Source organism: Littorina saxatilis, linkage group LG1 (genome assembly GCF_037325665.1).
Source record: "Littorina saxatilis isolate snail1 linkage group LG1, US_GU_Lsax_2.0, whole genome shotgun sequence".
Classification (NCBI taxonomy): Eukaryota; Metazoa; Mollusca; class Gastropoda; order Littorinimorpha; family Littorinidae; genus Littorina; species Littorina saxatilis.
The window spans coordinates 17,859,557-17,877,056 of NC_090245.1; the positions used below are offsets into that span (position 1 = coordinate 17,859,557).

The following is a 17,500-nucleotide window of genomic DNA, read 5'->3' on the forward strand; positions in this document are numbered from 1 at the left end:
GCGTTACCACTCGGCCACCCAGTCCATTTGCTGATTTTGTTGTTGTTGTTGTTAAGTTTTTTAATTTATTTATTTAGTTATCCACTTATTCATTCATTCATTCATTCATTCATTCATTCATTCATTCATTCATTCATTCATTCATTCATTCATCAACTAATTCATTCATTCCTTAATTACACATTAACATGCTTCCATTTGAAACTTCGAGGTCTTCATCGGGGATTGACGCCCGACAAAAGCTAATTGAAGCCCGACGGAGCGAAGCGACGGAGGGCTTCAATTAGACTTTGGGAGGGCGTCAATCCCCGATGAAGACCGAGAAGTTTCAAATGGAAGCATGTTAATGTTATTGTAATTCAATCTGACGACGATCTCTTTCCTGCTTTCATGCGGTTGTAAACAGACAGAATTGGTTCTGTTCTGTTCACACACTACTTTCAGTCCACCTACCTGCAAGGGTCAAGTCCCAAGAAATATGTCTCTGTATTCCTATCGTATCACTCTGCTCCTGTTTTGTTTTCTTTCACACACATTTTCCCTTCTTTTTTGACGGGTTTCTAGACAGCAAACTCTAAAACAAATTCTTTTCACCACAAAAGCGATCTTTGGAATTGACTGACGTAGTCCTGAAGAATTCATGCATCAACTTACGTCACGTATTCGACGTCATCACTTCGCATACCTTATGGTCTCGGTATTTCGTTGGCCGTCATATTTCCTACTTGTAAAACATGATGACCCGCAAAGCTAACCGAGACTAGTTGAGGCTGTATCAATGCACCTCGCCAGCAGGTTGTTAATGGATTTTTTAGCGAGTGGTTATCGACAAATATAGCTATTCTGATGGACACGTGGGGGAATTCGGGGGCTGTGATTGGATGGTCTCACACATCCCTTTTCCGATCATCAAAGCATAACGCTACGAAAGTTGGCCATTTTTGCCGATATCCAAACGATATCGGCAATAACAAAGACGCATGGTTCCGGTTTCTTCCACGTGTATAAAGTACACGCATACCTCGCCAGGTTTGTTTCTGTCACTCTGTGACTAGTCGACTGACGATGCCATTTGCTTTGTGTGTGTTTTTGTTGTTGCTTACTGTACATGACATACATTACGTGTAAAATCCAGTTCTTTAACAGGCAACAAACCTTGCAAATTTCCAGAAGCTGCAATTTGAAGCGACCTATCTCGGATTCTAGCAGACGATCTCTCCAATGTTTAACACAAAATCAGCAAACTCTCCTGTCACATAGAACGTCCATTGTATAGTGCAATGTTGAAATGAAGTTACCGGTCTAAAACATTTCGTTGTTTCTTCTGAGACTATCCTTGTTCTCTTATCATCTACAGATTTACCGCTGTCTTCACCACGCGAATTCCCAACAGAAGTCAGACTTTCGAACATACAATCTACGTAGGCAAGCATGATACGTCATGACGTCATATGATTCCTAACATATTGACGTAATGCTAAGCATCCGGTTATCTCGAGTTTTCTCCGTAATACATGTCCGTGGGTTTTTCAATGTTCGGTTATTTCCGTGGCTTCATGCGGAAAGGGAACCGTCGTCTGCAATCAACGACATGGACCATTCTGGTACTTGTCGCTGACAAAAACATGATTCTAACACAGAATTTAATGTCAGAATAGCTATATAAACGCTATTGTGTTTTCATCGTAGCAATAGGGTCCGATATTTAGACTCGAACAAGTATAATGCGACTCGTCTTCGACTCGTCGGCATTATACTTGTCTCGTCTAAATATCGGGCCCTATTGCTACGCTGAAAACACAATAGCTGTTATTAGTCACCGGTAATTTTTAATGAGTTGGGGCATTCTGACCAATCACAGGATCTGTTTCATTAAAACGCAAACTTGATTAAATTACAATTGGTTAATGAATCATTTATTTATTTATTCATATTAATCTATTTACGATTTATTTATTTAATTATTTACGTATCTACGATTGATTGATTGATTGATTTATATGTTTATTTGTTTTGCTTGTTTGTTCATCTCTTTCTCTATGTCTTGCTTTCGTTCTGTTTTGTAATGTTAATGTACCTATCCATCTGTTTATTTATTTGGTTATTTATTTATTAATTCTTGTATTCATCTGTTAATCTTTTTCAATCTACACCGCATGTACGCATCTGTGTGTGTGTGTGTGTGTGTGTGTGTGTGTGTGTGTGTGTGTGTGTGTGTGTGTGTGTGTGGTGTGTGTCTGTGTGTCTGTGTGTCTGTGTGTGTGTGTGTGTGTGTGTGTGTGTGTGTGTGTGTGTGTGTGTGTGTGAATGTGGAGCGATTCCGAGAAAACAACTAGGATACTGGAACGATCTTCATGAAACTTTACATAGATGAATTTTTCATTTATTTCGATAAATGTCTTCGATGACGTCATATCCGGCTTTAATGAAAGTTGAGGCGCTTTCATTTTATAATTAAATTGATTGAACATTTGATCAAATAATCTTTGACGCAGTTCGGACTATAAGATTGCATTTCAGTTTGGAAGCTGAACAATTGATTAATTAGTGTGTTCATTAAAGTTGTCATTAAAATCGAATTTTCATCGAGACATTTAAAAATGATTGCATTATATTCCTTATCTTCTCCTTCTTACTCTGAAAATGTGCTCAGATTTAGTACTACGTGTGCATGCTCCTCCGAGACGAGCCCAACCCGTCTCGGTCATTGGATATGGGGCAAGGAGCTCTCTATCTGATACAGTACTCCTTGGTATGGGGCTCTGGGCGAGCAAAGTCTTACTTCCTGTAGTCTCGGTGATGAATGGTTTTTGGCTCACGTAAGTGTAGCCTATGCGATGATAAACTTTGTCTGTCTGTGCGTGCGTGCGTGCGTGCGTGCGTGTGTGTGTGTGTGTGTGATAGAAACTTTAACATTTCCGAGTCTATGGATTACGTCAGTCTCGGTCAAAAGTGTTTGACGTGTGTGATAGAAACTATTTGAAGACGTCACATTATGACGTAAGAGGGTTAGACGTCACGCAAAGGAATTACTAAAAGTCTCGGTCTTTGTTATTGTGAGCGGGCCGAGACTACTTGGCAGATCCAGGGTCTCGCTTTCTTGCACAGTTTCACCTATAGATGCTTACTGTGTGTGTGTGTGTGTGTGTGTGTGTGTGTGTGTGTGTGTGTGTGTGTGTGTGTGTGTGTGTGTGTGTGTTTGTGTGTGTATGTGTGACGGAGTGATTGAGTTTGTGTTACTGTTTGTCGATTTCTTACGTGAGCCTTGAAGGCTTCGCCTCTTGTTAGTGTTGTTTTTGCTTCAGGCCGACATATTGACCAAATGTTTTGATATCGCTTCGCGCGACGTGTTATATTTCTTAAGAATAGAACTTGTGCTTTATTTGAGTGAAAGTGCTTTTTTTCCAAAAGGCATTTCGTGTATCTTTCCCCGTTTATTTTTATAGTCTTTTTTGAGATAAAACCCTGTTCCTTTCGTTTTCATTCGGAATCAGGTATGATTAATATTGCGTGTCCTAATATTGTTGTCATATTTGTATACGCGTTGTCTTAGTTTATTTTGTTATGAATGTGAATGACCCCGCTCCTTTCTAAAGTTTACTGTTTCCTCTTTGCATCCAGAGAACTGTAACAAAGTACATATTTGTAGGTCTTTCTGATTTTCTTGCATTCCATCATCTACACTATCATAATCAAATAAAAATGAAAACGATTTTTTTAAATTCAAAGCACGTGGCTGCTTAAATTTCAGTTAAGTGTCAGAGAGGGTTGATCTCAATGACAATGAATTGAGAAGACAGTTCATAAGACGTGATTAGAATTTTATGTTAGGCCTAAAAAAAAAAATAGGTGTGGTTACGGTAACCCGACCTACCCTATTTTTGGGGGCCGACCCTATAACTTTTTATTACATTTGTCAAAAAAAAAAAAACACAAAAAAACAAGTAAACGAGTGCAGAAAACGCAATGAAAGCGAAAGCGCCCGAGTCGCACACTTATTTCCCTGTCAAGTAGGTTTAATTTGTACACATTAGAGAAAAAGTTTAAAAAAAAAGTGATTGCCTATCTTCCCACCCTATTTTTTTTGGCTATGTTACCGTAACCACACCTATTATTTTTTTGGCCTTATTGATCATTTAGTAGATTCGTTAATTAGCCCATCGAATAGAACGCCATAGTGAAAGAAGGAAAGAATTAAGAAAACAAGTAAAAAAGAAAAAAACAAAAAAACAAAGAAAGAAAGAAAGAAACAAACAAACAATCAAACACATCAACTAGCCACACAAGCAACAATACCGGACATGTATCGCAATTAACAACAGGAAGAGAGGAGGAGGGTGGTTGGTTGGAATGATGGACAGGAGAAAAAAGCTAATATTTCCGCGCAACTCTAACAGACTAGTATCTAATTCAATCCATGAAATAAAAATGAAATCCGAGCACAGTATGATTTTTTAACATGCATTATCGACAACATATATGTGTTCTCACCTGTATGTGTGTTCTGTCTTGCGCGGGTAAGTATTTCCAAAATGGCCAAACAACGACGCTTTGGAAAGTTTACTTCCAATTCAAGCATGTAAAATATATATCACACGAACAGAAGTTCTCTCAAAAACAAGGGAAACTTTAAAGCCAGTCTTTCACAGCACGGCATGGAAAGTGTCTCTGGAAAACATTCGCCTGTTCTGTTTCTTCTGTCGTCGCTTCTTTTTGTATCTTCTTTCAGTTTTGACACCTCAGTAGAAACACAAGTCCACAAACACGGCCAAATTATACTTCAGTGACAAGACAACACAGCTCGCCCCAGAGGCGTGGATTGAAGAAGCGCTTTCGATATGGTTCCAATCAAACATTGGATTGATGCAAGGCTTTCCTCCGAAGCCTCATACTTATTGGGCAAAGTTTGAAGCAGATGGAACAGCACCGAGAATGGATACATCTTCGGCCTGTGCCGACACCTTTCCAAAGTGTTCCAAACACAATACGAACCCGATCCGGTGGAAAAACCTGTGAAAACTTTGTGCGCAGGGTTTTGTTTTGGCACCGGGTTAGCCTGGAGGGAACAAGCGGGTCTACTGTGCATGCATGGGCGTCGTTTTTGTCACAAAGATTATTGTGAGTGTATATGCTTTTTTATGCTTTTGGTTTTGTTTATCTGAATACAAGATACTTGTCTATTTTATTTTTCAGCGTGTTTTTTTTCTTTTTACTTTAAAAAAACAAACTTTTTTTTTTAATGGAAATAACGTCACGTGGTTTTTGGAAATAACGTCGCGTGGCGAAACTTTCTCACGTGACATTACAGGCCAGTAACTTAGGTAAGGGGCGTGTCTCATTGACGTGTGCAGGAATCACGCGTCGTAAGTTTGTCCGAGAAAAACCCTAACCCTAACCCATACAAACCCGACAGAGTTATTTCCGGAATTCTTTCGGATGAGACGAAAAACCGAGGTCCCGTGTACACTACATTGGGGTGTGCATGTTAAAGATCCCACGATTGACAAAAGGGTCTTTCCTGGCAAAATTGTATAGACATATATAAAAAAAAATGTCCACCAAATACCCGTGTGACTTGGAATAATAGGCGGTGAAATGTATATACTCGCCTAACACGCTTGAGATTTACTGGCCGATGTGAATGCGTGATATATTGTGTAAAAATTCCATCTCACACGGCATATTGTAAACGCCATAAGCCTCCCTCTGGGAGGGTATGTGCGTAGAAATACTCACTAATAATAAATTCGTCTATATAGCAGCAACGCTTTCTTAATTTAGCTGATCATCTCACCTTCTGTTTGCATCAATCCTACGCGCCGACATAAAAATACAATTCACCGACCGGACGTGCATACCAGGTAATCATTACTGACGCGATCATGTGCGGGAGATGTCTAAACAAACATAGGACCGATTTTCTTTTATTCTGAGCCCATTTTCCGAGTGAACAAGACATATCTTTTATTTGTGTGTTCAGGAAGCGACACAAAATAAAATGCAATTATTTTTAATTTGTTTGCACATTTTTTTTTCTCAAAAGAATTATTAGATTTTAATGAACAAATTAAGTAATTAATTTTTAAAGTTCCACGCTGAAATGCAACTCTATAGTCCGCACTAGGTCAATTTGATTTATTAAATGAGGTCGCCACAGTGCTTTATAGAAAGAAATGACAAAAACGTCTGGAGAATTTGTATTTAATGTTTAATGAAGGTCTGTCCAGCAGTATAATTTTTATATACACCACCACTCTCGTCTCGATGACCAGTCGATCTGAAAACATTTAGTCAAAACTTGTTACAAAAAAAAAAGATGGGGGTACCAATTCTCCCCCAGACACCGGGTTTTGGCTAACACGTGGTTTGCACGCGGGTTCGCAAGGTTGCACGAGACTTGACGCGATGGCGAACACTTCCATACAGCAAAATATTGTTATTCTGTCGTTAACGGCAGTGCCATCTATGCCAGGTTGTCGAGTTGAGCCGGTTCGAGTTGCGAGAAAGGTAGAAACTAAAAGGTAAAGATAACAGAACGGAAGCTTGAACGGTCGCAGAGCTATATGCAGGCCGATATGATTGTTGCCAGACACAGCTGTGTCCGTTTAATAGGCTACTCTTGCGTTGGAGAGTGTGTTTTATGTTGTGTGTGTGTGTTATAGTTGAGTTTCAAGATAAGGAAGATTTTGAGATGGAGGTCCAGGAGAAAGGCCTAAGAACCGGAGCAGTGCATTTTGTACATAATAAAATGGTTTTAGATCCTCACACACATTTTTTTTATTTGAGCAGTTTAAGACTGATATTGATCCCATCACCAGCAAATAAAGACGTGACAAAACACACACATAATTAGTTCACAGGTAGGACAGACAGAAAGACAGACAGACAGACAGACAGACAGACAAATAGCCAGCCAGCCAGCCAGCCAGTCAGGCAGGCAGGCAGGGAGGCAGGCAGGCATACAGACACACAGGCACACAGACAAAAAACACATGAGCAATTACATAAAAACAGACAAACAGACAGATTTCATCTTACCGTGAGGAACAGTCACCACCGACTCTTCCGCAGAATCCGATCTGCCATTTCTCTGTTGTTCGCTACCTCCTATTCCTCCTCCTCTTCCACCTCCTTGTCGGAATCCTCCGTACACGTCCGCTGATCTCCTCCGACCGTCGGCCGCTGTCCCTGACTCCTCAACAGCACGAGCAAGCGATCCAAGACGACCGGTATCGCTAATCTGATTCAGCAGACCTCGGGTGACCCTGGAGATATCTGACGCAGAACCATCCGTCTCTGGAGACGACGCAGACGTGTTGGAGGACCTGGACTGTGCCAGGACGTTGCATTGATTATGCAGCGAGGAGGAACCTGGGATCATTCTGGACGAGAAAGGGGCCGAGCCTGAGAAAGGCATGTAACCTTGCTGTTGTTGATACGGGGGCAGGGAATCCACAGAGTCCTGCAGCTGATCAGTGGCCGGACCCTGAGGTATCAGAGACTCCATCGGGGATGATCTAACTATGTTATTGGAAGACTCGTTCATCATCTGAAAGTACTGCTGCTGTTGTTGCTGGTGCTGTTGCAGTTGTTGCATGGTCTGACGCTGCTGCAGAAGGTGGTTTTCGTACAAACTGGACACCTGCGCGGGATCAAACTCTCGCGCACAGGCAGCTCGGATATCGGCCATTTCAGAGACGTCTGAGTTAGGATCGTTTCCAACACCAAAGGGAGACCATCTTGACTGGACAATCTGCGCAGCCGTGATGTTGCCTGTTTCCGGGTCACTGAGGTCGCTGGGGTCGATGAGGTCTTCTCGACCTTGACCAAGGTCACCCGGATTGTCAATGTCACCTTGCTTGTCAAGGTCATCGGGATGAGCGTTTTCGTCGAAGTCAGCGTCATCGTTGCCGGCGGTGGTGTTTTCAGTGTCGAAGTTGTTGAGAAAAGTCGGGATGGGGTCGGCGAGGCGTTCTTTGTTCACCTCAGATGGGTTGTTGTTGTTGTTGTTGGTGGTGGTGGTGGTGGTGGTGGTGCCGTTGATGTTGTTTGTAGTGCTTTTAAAGAGCTCGTCATGCCTATCAAAGATGCTGTACTTGTCGGTCGTTGGAGAGCAACTTGCCGTCCCCGGAGACTTGCTCTGTAAGTTTTCCTGAGACATTGCAAAAATAAACAATCTTAAAATGTAATAGTGACATTATTTACTCACGAAGAATGAGTGTTCTTCGTGCTAATAATAGTTAACAACGATCAGATTAAAGGTTAACGCAATGACAGAGCAGAGACTGCTGTTTCTATGTATATATTTAACTTTTTTTGTTTCAGACACGGTCCACTCATAGACGATGGAGTGATTCACCGAGTGGTACTTGGAGTTGAACTAGTTTCTATTTTTCCTCAGTATTGTTCTTACTTTTTTCGTTTCTGTTTTTAAAAGAGACGGATGGGCCTGGTGGTGGGGGTGGGGGTAGGGGGTCTAGCATCTGTTTCTGACAGCTAAGTAGGTTTAGTTTCATGACCTGTTAGTCATCTGACGAATGAGTTTTGACTCTATTGTTCCCGCATTCATTGTCTGCTTGAATTTCCATTTTTTTTTGTGGTCAAATGGTGCGATGATCCCAGTCATGTTCGTCCTTTCACATCCTGTTATTACACAATCTGGCAGATTTCAGTGTCATTGCATCAAGAATGGTTTTAGGTTCAAGCGTTCTGCCCTCCATATTTAAAAAAAACACCACTTTATTTTTTTACATTATATGCTGTGTGGCGGTTGTGGGGATTGGGGGTGGCGTTGTGGGTGGACCGCTGATGCCTATCATTAGCTTCAACTAACCCACACCCAAATACCCGATTCTTCCGAGCGCTCAACCAGCTTCTCCAGCGCCCCCCGCCCCCCCCCCCCCACCCCCCGCCCACAGCCCCTCTTCATCTCCCAAGTTCCATCCTACGCATTACCCCTCTCGCCCCATTAAACCCCGCCCTCTCCACAGGGCGCCTCAAAAATAAATAAAAATTAAAAAAAATGAAAGAAAAGAAAAGAAAATCTATATAAAAAGTTTCCTCAACTGTGGAGGAAGTTTGCTTCGCTTGTTGTACGGAAACTGAGTCGGAATCACAAGCCTTTCATGAGACTAGTTCCGGGCATTTCACAATAACTTGGTGCTGTCTTGTTTCACAGAATGACTGCAGCGATATAGTGACTACAACATTTTAGACTGATCCATTAACTCTATAACAGAAGGAGCTGCACTTAAAGTTATATCAGCCGTTCATCAAAATCTGCTGTAAAAGCGTCACGAGGCACTATACCGACTGACAAGCGTGCGTCTTCCCGCGTTTGAGAGAAGCCCTTGTTAAAGCGGGACTCGCGGTTTGACGATGCGGTCTGGTGAATATCTGGAAAGGAAGGATGGGGGAAGGAAGACATCTGGCCGAAGTCAGCCCCAGAATATCCCATTTTCACACCCTGCGCCAAAAGCGACTGGGAACAGGAATACGTTCATTGAAACTGAGTTGTCCTGAGTAGTTAAAGCGGTTTTCACCGTCTGTGCTATTGTTTCCTTCTCATCGTTCACACAATACACAGCATTGATACGTGCGTTAAAAACAGCTAAAAACAACAAGTCGCGTAAGGCGAAAATACAACATTTAGTCAAGCTCACAGAATGAAACTGAACGCACTGCATTGTTTCACCAAGACCGTATACTCGTAGTTTCGTCAGTCCACCGCTCGTGGCAAAGGCAGTGAAACTGACGAGCCAGAATAGCGCGGTAGTGGTTGCGCTGAGCAGGATAGCACGTTTTTCTGTATTTCTATTCTTTTTAACTTTCTGAGTTTGTTCTTAATCCAAACATATCATATCTATATGTTTTTGGAATCAGAAACCGACAAGGAATAAGATGATAATGTTTTTAAATCGATTTAGGAAATTTAATTTTAATCATAATTTTCATATTTTTAATTTTCAGAGCTTGTTTTTAATTCGAATATAACATATTTATATGACGAAGAATAAAATAAAATTGTTTTTGGATCGTTTTATAAAAAACAAAATTTAATTAAAATTTTCTGATTTTTAATGACCAAACTCATTAATTAATTTCTAAGCCTCCACGCTGAAATACAATACCGAAGTCCGGCCTTTGTTGAAGATTTCTTGGCCAATATCTTAATCAATTTCATTGAAAAATGAGGGTGTGACAGTGCCACCTCAACTTTTACAAAAAGCCGGATATGACGTCATAAAAGACATTTATGGAGAAAAAAAAATTCTGGGGATATCATTCCCAGGAACTCTCATGTAAAGTTTCATGAAGATCGGTCCAGTAGGTTACTCTGAATCGCTCTACACACACACACACACACACACACACACACACACACACACACACACACACACACACACACACACACACACACACAGACACACACACACACACACAGACACACACACACACACACACACACACACACACACACACACACCACGACCCTCGTCTCGATTCCCCCTCTATGTTAAAACATTTAGTCAAAACTTGACTAAATGTAAAAACAACACATACACACACACACACGCACGCATGCACGCACGCACGCACGCACGCATGCACGCACGCACGCACGCACGCACACACACACACACACACACACACACACACACACACGACCAAAAACAAAGAAACCATATTGAAGTGTTCGAAAACTATTAGTTGATAGAGTGTGAATATTATGCTTCTTCAGTCATAAGTGGGGCGGCACGGAAGTTACTCCAGAGGTGTCTCTCGATTTGAGTAGTTATTTCTTGTATTTTCTTAGCTTATCAGTTACAATCTAGGATTTTTGAACTAAAACATGTTCTAGTCAAATGTAAGGATCCTTCAAATTCGTAGCTTATTTACATAGTAAAGTACGGCTTAGCAGCTGAAATCTAAGTGGGTGTTTCATTGTTAACAAAATGTAAGTCATTTTCAAAACAGGATCACCGTTTCCGGCAACTCTTGATTCCGCGGAAAATATCACTTTAATGCTGAGTCAATAGTTTCGGTTTTAGTGGTATTATATTTGAAACAGGTCTCAGTTTGCACTCAATAGTATGATCAGTCTCGATGTTTGTCTATTTGAAATAAATGTTGCTATAGTCTCGGCTAATTGTCAGTGTGGTCGTGATTAAGCCAAGCAGGAGCCAATCTCCGGTTTCGCTTTCGGTAAATAAACGGGACAATCATGTTGAACTTCAGTCAAGGAAAAAAGAACAATGCTCGCCATTGTGTTTCTAATCAAACATGTATCAAACGGATTTTAGCCATAAAGCCAAATTCTTTATCAAATGCATGCTGGTTGTTTAAAAAAACAAACAAATAGGCCTACATCAGACATTCTCCTCTATGTTTTAATTTTCTACCCCCCCTCTCAGAGTCCCTTTCCCCCTTCCGAAAAAAGTCTGCAAAAAGCAGGGGTGGGGGGGGGGGGGTGGGGGGGTGGGAGTTACAATAAGGAAAGGAAAGATAAAAGGGGGAAAAAAAGGAAAGAAAAAAAGAATTGTGTGTGCTAAAAATACAAAACAACTTATTTCTTTGAATGCATCTAAAGAACACTATAGTATAATGAAAGGACTAAAGGAGTGTATATCGTGTTTGTGGGAAATTACGCAAAAAACGTGTCCAATGAATTATTTGGGCGCATCTTTAACTCGTTCATACAGAATCGTCTTTGTTCAAACAATAGTGCGGTTGTATGCACGAGACAGTCTTACAAGCAAAATACTTATATATATCCAAGTTTGTTTGCTTAACGCCCAGCCGACCACGAAGGGCCATAACTTATATATATAATACGTTATTAAACTACTATTTCCAGTAGTAAATTAAGGTCAGGCTTGACTTACCGAGACCCGAAGACCGACACGGGTCGCGCTCATCTCGGTAAAGGATGCGAACGTAATACCTATTTTGCATAAGCCTATTTACGTTAATTCTGCAGATTTTTCAGCGTAAAAATGATATATATCTATATGATTTTCGATTCAGGAAAAGATAAGGAATATAATGCAATTGTTTCTATATATCTGTTAGTGAAAATTCGATTTTGATGGCAACTTTAATGAACAAACTAATTGATAATCTTTTAAGCGTCCGAGCTGAAATGCAAAGAATGCAAAAAAAACCAACAACTCGTCTCTGGAAATTATCTGGAAGAACTCATATGCACAGTTTCATGAACATCTGTCAGGTAGTTTTCTACTCTTCGCTGTGCACGCCCACACACAAACACACATACATAAACGTCAAACTACCACCCTGGTCTCGATTCATGGTCTATCTGAAAAAATCTAGTCAAAACTTGAATAAATTTTAAAAACACATGAGAAATGATGACAAAGTGCGAAGGTCGACAAAATAAAATGAAACACTGTAAAACAAAATGAATAGATAATACGTAGAATAAAATACATTAAAATTAAAAATACAGTACAATACAATAAAAAAAATAAAACAAAAGGAAATAAAATGAAATAAAATAAAATAACTAAAAACTAAATCAAATTAATTAATCGATTACAAAAGAGTCCCCAAACCGTGGGAAAATACTAAAATTCACTCAGTGGACAAGGACAATTCGCGAGAAGGGGCATTGTTTAACTTTACACTTACTGCATCAACTGCACTTATTGCTCTCATGACTGTAACCTATTTACACTTATTGCATAAACGTTCACTCGCTGCTCTTACAGCAATAGCAAGATCTAGATCAGCACTTTTTGGGACGTGTACGGGAACGTGTACGGGTAACGTCATCAAATCTAGTTTTTGGCTCACGTAAGTGTAGCCTATGCGATGCTAACTTTTGTCTGTCTGTGCGTGTGTCTGTGTGTGATAGAAACTTTAACACTTGAACACCGAAATACTAATTTTACCTGGTTATTATCCAAGAAACAGCTTCAAAGTATTGAAGCAATGATCAACATTTCGTCGGCACGTATGTAGTTAAAGTGTGTATCCAAAGAAAACGGGTGGTGGTTTTTTAATTTTTTTTTTTTTTTTTTTGGGGGGGGGGGGGGTAAAAACAGGTGACTGGTTTGTGTCGTGTGTGGTATGTAGACCAGGTCAGGGGTCAAGGTTAAGTCAGATCGCGTGAAGGATTGTGGTATAGATACAGTTCTCACCCAGCTGCAGTTCGCCGATTCGGGGAAGACGATTTCACATTGTTCGGTTTCGTAGCCCCAGAAAAATAGATAAAGAAGATACCAAAGGAGATTTCCTGCAGGTTGATCTGCACTGCGTGTTTCCAGTGTGTGCGCGAGGAAGCGCTGTCGAAAGCGCAGTGTCGATCTGGCAGTCGTGTCCCCGTAAGTAGGCTACAGACAGACAGATCTAGATCTAGTGTCTCCCACTCTTGCACCGTGTCACCTATGCTTACTGTGTGTGTGTATGTGTGACGGAGTGAATGAGTTTGTGTTACTGTTTGTAGATTTCGTACGGGAGCCTTGAAGGCTTCGCCTCTTGTTACGTCACGCGTTAGCCAAGATCTGCAGTCTTGGTGGCAGCAAAACAACGTATGCATTTGGAACATTGGAGAAAAAAGTGAGTCATTGGTGACGCAATATCTACTCGTACAGGTCTTTGCTACACGTTCGGTCATCTAGAACACTGTAATAACACATGTTCGACGTGTTCCCTCTTCTACTGACATTTCTCACTGAGATTTGAGAGTTGTGGACCACTAGATAAAAGCCAAACGAAGAGGGAGAAGAAAGTCCAGTCCAAGTGCTACATGACATAGATCCGACCAGAGATTCGAACAAAGGGGGTGTTGTGTTAGGGAACTGATTAGCAGATGCTCAAGTCCCACTTCCGGTTTGTGTCGTCTGCGTTCGAGTGTTCAGAATGTGACTCAGGGCCCACTTGCATTGAAGGGATCGCGTTCGTACAGGTTACGATCATCATCATCATCATCATCATCATCATCATCATCATCATCATCATCATCATCATCATCATCATCGTCGTCGTCGTCGTCGCCGTCGTCGTCGTCGTCATCATCATCATCATCATCATCATCATCATCATCATCATCATCATCATCATCATCATCATCATCATCGTCGTCGTCATCGTCGTCATCATCATCGTCGTCCTCACCGTCGTCGTCATTATCATGTCGTCGTCGTCGTCGTCATTATCATGTTCTTCTTGTTCTTATGTTTCTTCTTTAACTTGCACATATATGCACTCGTGTTGTAACGATAAAAAGGGATTCCCTTATCAAGAAGGCTGTTGGAAAGCCATCCCGATGTTCACTTCAGAGCCTCACGTGTCCAAGCGTGATTCTTATCAAACTTGTTGGAAAAGCTCTTAATATAAATTTTTTTTTATACTAATCTATGTTTACGATACCCATAATTGCTGTTTTTCCAAATTGCACTCTAAGTCAAACACATTTGACATTGAAACTTATAAGGAAAATTCGGGCGCAGGGATTTATGAAATTATGTGCAAGCAACAGCGCAAAGCGATTTTTCGCGGGTAGATGTTTCCAGTTTTTGAGTATTGACAACTCTTTTATACGTGTGTACAAGCTAGACCCTGTATGCCTTAAACTCTCATCGACATCTGTAGCCCTGGTAGTACTAAAGCGATTTATTTAACATCCTTGTTCGTTAGTTTGAGAGCCGAAACAAGTGCAACATCACAACTGATCATTACTTTTACTTCATTGAAAACAAACATAATCGTATGACTTGAACTCTTGAGTCTGCAGTGACTAATACCTACTTTAGTGGTGACAAATGCACGTGCAAGGGTTATAGTTGAATTCGGCATTCGTGCAACGAAGAACCTTCTGTTCAAATCAAAATACTATTGGAAAATCTATCATCCTATTTCGAAACATTTTCCCAGAAAAATAAGTTTATTTCTATGAGCTTTCTTCGAAACTTGCAATTTTGGGTTCAAAACGGGATATAGTATATGCATCCTATTTACACAGATCGTTACTTAGCCTACCCAAGGACGAACTGGAACACAAAGGATTTTGTGAATCACTGTTATGACTAATGAAAACCGCTGTTGCTAGAATTGTGCCGACACCCTGGGTTATTCTTGCACAATTTCTGATATGCATCTCAATATTTGCATATACATTTTTGTAAAAACGCTCAAGAAAGATACAGAACCGCTATTTAAAACGTGTCAAATCCTGAGTTGTTTTATTTTTGTTCTTCTCAATTTTTATAACGTAAATCTTCTTCGAACCCGATGGTCATTTATCAGCGTGATAATGTTTGTTTGTCTTCTAAAAATAAAATCTGGAGGGTGATTGTGGTAGGGAGGATATGGGGGTAGGAAAGGGAATACATGAGCTATCGTAAACTATTGTTTACAGTTGGTTTTTACGTTTTGTCTTGTTGTGTTCCAAGAGAGAGAAGCCGACAAGCCTTTTTTTGTAAAAAAAAAAAAATTAAAAAAATGCCAAAGCAATATTATTCATTTATAGAAAGAAAGATGGAAAAAGTAAGAAGAAAGAAAGAAAGATAGAAAGAAAGAAAGAAAGAAAGAAAGAAAGAAAGACAGACAGACAGAAAGAAAGAAAAAAGGAAAGAAAGAAAATGAAAATGAAATGAAATGAATTGCTACAAACAAAGCTAAAAACTACAAGACAAAGAAGAAGGAAAGAAATAAAGCGATCCAAGCGACATGGTTTCCTCTCTGTCTCTGTCCCTCAACCCCCTCTCTGTCTGTCTGTCTGTCTGTCTGTCTGTCTGTCTGTCTGTCTGTCTGTCTGTCTGTCTGTCTGTCTGTCTCTCTCTCTCTCTCTCTCTCTATTTATCTATCTATCTATCTATCTATCTATCTATCTCCCTTCATTTCTCTAATCAAAGATTCCCGTGCAAGATGATTATAAATGTACGCGTGAATGTAATTCCCACAATTTTCCCCACCCACAACCCCTCATCCCTGTTTTGTGTGCACGACAATGGCCAGAAGTGGACTGGGTGGCCGAGTGGTAACGCACTTGCGCTCGGAAGCGAGAGGTTGCGAGTTCGACCCTGGGTCAGGGCGTTAATGTTAATATGAAATGTAGAATGCTTTGCTATTGGTATAAACTGATTAGTCCTATTCATAAAAATAAATTTTCAAGTATTGTGTATTGATTTACTTATAAATTGTATATCAACAAGATGATTGAATCTAATTATTTATGTTTTATTGAAAAAACCTTAAATGAAATTGGTCTCTCTGGCCTTTGGACTTTTCAAGAAAATGTTCAATACTCAAGCGCATGGTTTAAAAAGAAATTAAAAAGAAGCTTGTATGACCAGTATTATCCATAAATGGTTTGCAGAAATTGGAACAAAAAATATGTTTTGGAATTATCGAATGTTTAAAGATATTTTTGCATGTGAAGACTATGTCACACACCTGCCATATCAGCAATGTGTTTCAATGATGAAGTTTAGAACATTAAATAACAATTTGCCTGTACAGAAAGAACGTTATCTCAACATCCCGAGGTCAGAAAGAACTTGCACCAAATGTGTATCACAAGACATAGGTGATGAATTCCATTATTTATTTGTCTGTGATTTTTTCAAAGAAGAAAGAGCTGAGTTGTTACCACCTTACTATTGGAAAAATCCTAATGCACTTAAATTTAAAAAGTTGTTTGCTACTAAGAAAAAGAAATTGCTAAAGAATATTTTGGACTTTATTAATAGAATTTGTAACAGTTTTTCATAATTTTTTTTATTTTTTTATTTTTTTATTTACTATATTAGCATATATCATGATTGTATTGATTGTATTTATTGTTCAAAATGCCCCCAGGGGTTATGGACTAATAAAACTTGAAACTTGAAACTTGTTAGCAATTTTCTCCCCCCTTTCCTAACCTAGGTGGTGGGTTCAAGTGCTAGTCTTTCGGATGAGACGAAAAACCGAGGTCCCTTCGTGTACACTACATTGGGGTGTGCACGTTAAAGATCCCACGATTGACAAAAGGGTCTTTCCTGGCAAAATTGTACAGGCATAGATAAAAATGTCCACCAAAATACCCGTGTGACTTGGAATAATAGGCCGTGAAAAGTAGGATATGCGCCGAAATGGCTGCGATCTGCTGGCCGATGTGAATGCGTGATGTATTGTGTAAAAAAAAATTCCATCTCACACGGCATAAATAAATCCCTGCGCCTTGAATATGTGCGCGATATAAATTGCATTAAAAAAAAATAATAAAAAAATAGAACTGTACCCACGGAATACGCGCGATATAAGCCTCATATTGATTGATTGATTGATTGAGAAGTACAATGAATCATCCAAAAGTCTCTCTCTCTTTCTCCTCTCTCTCTCTCTCTATCTCTCTCTCTCCCTCTCTCTCTCTCCCTCTCTGTCTCTCTCCCTCTCTCTCTTTCTCTCTCTCTCTCATTTCTTTCTTATCCTTTCTTCTCTGTCTGTCTGTGTGCTTGTCTCCCTATCTGTCTCTATCCGTCTGTCTGTCTGA

General features: G+C 40.1%; 1 protein-coding gene across 1 annotated transcript in view; it reads right to left on the reverse strand.

The window, feature by feature from the left end:
- LOC138963304 (uncharacterized) overlaps positions 1 to 17,500 on the reverse strand; it is a 72,960-nt gene that overhangs the window by 51,975 nt on the left and 3,485 nt on the right. The window contains exon 2 of the mRNA XM_070335370.1: positions 7,039 to 8,152. Within this exon, the coding sequence (XP_070191471.1) occupies positions 7,039 to 8,152 (1,114 nt within the window). The remainder of the gene's footprint in view (positions 1 to 7,038; positions 8,153 to 17,500) is intronic.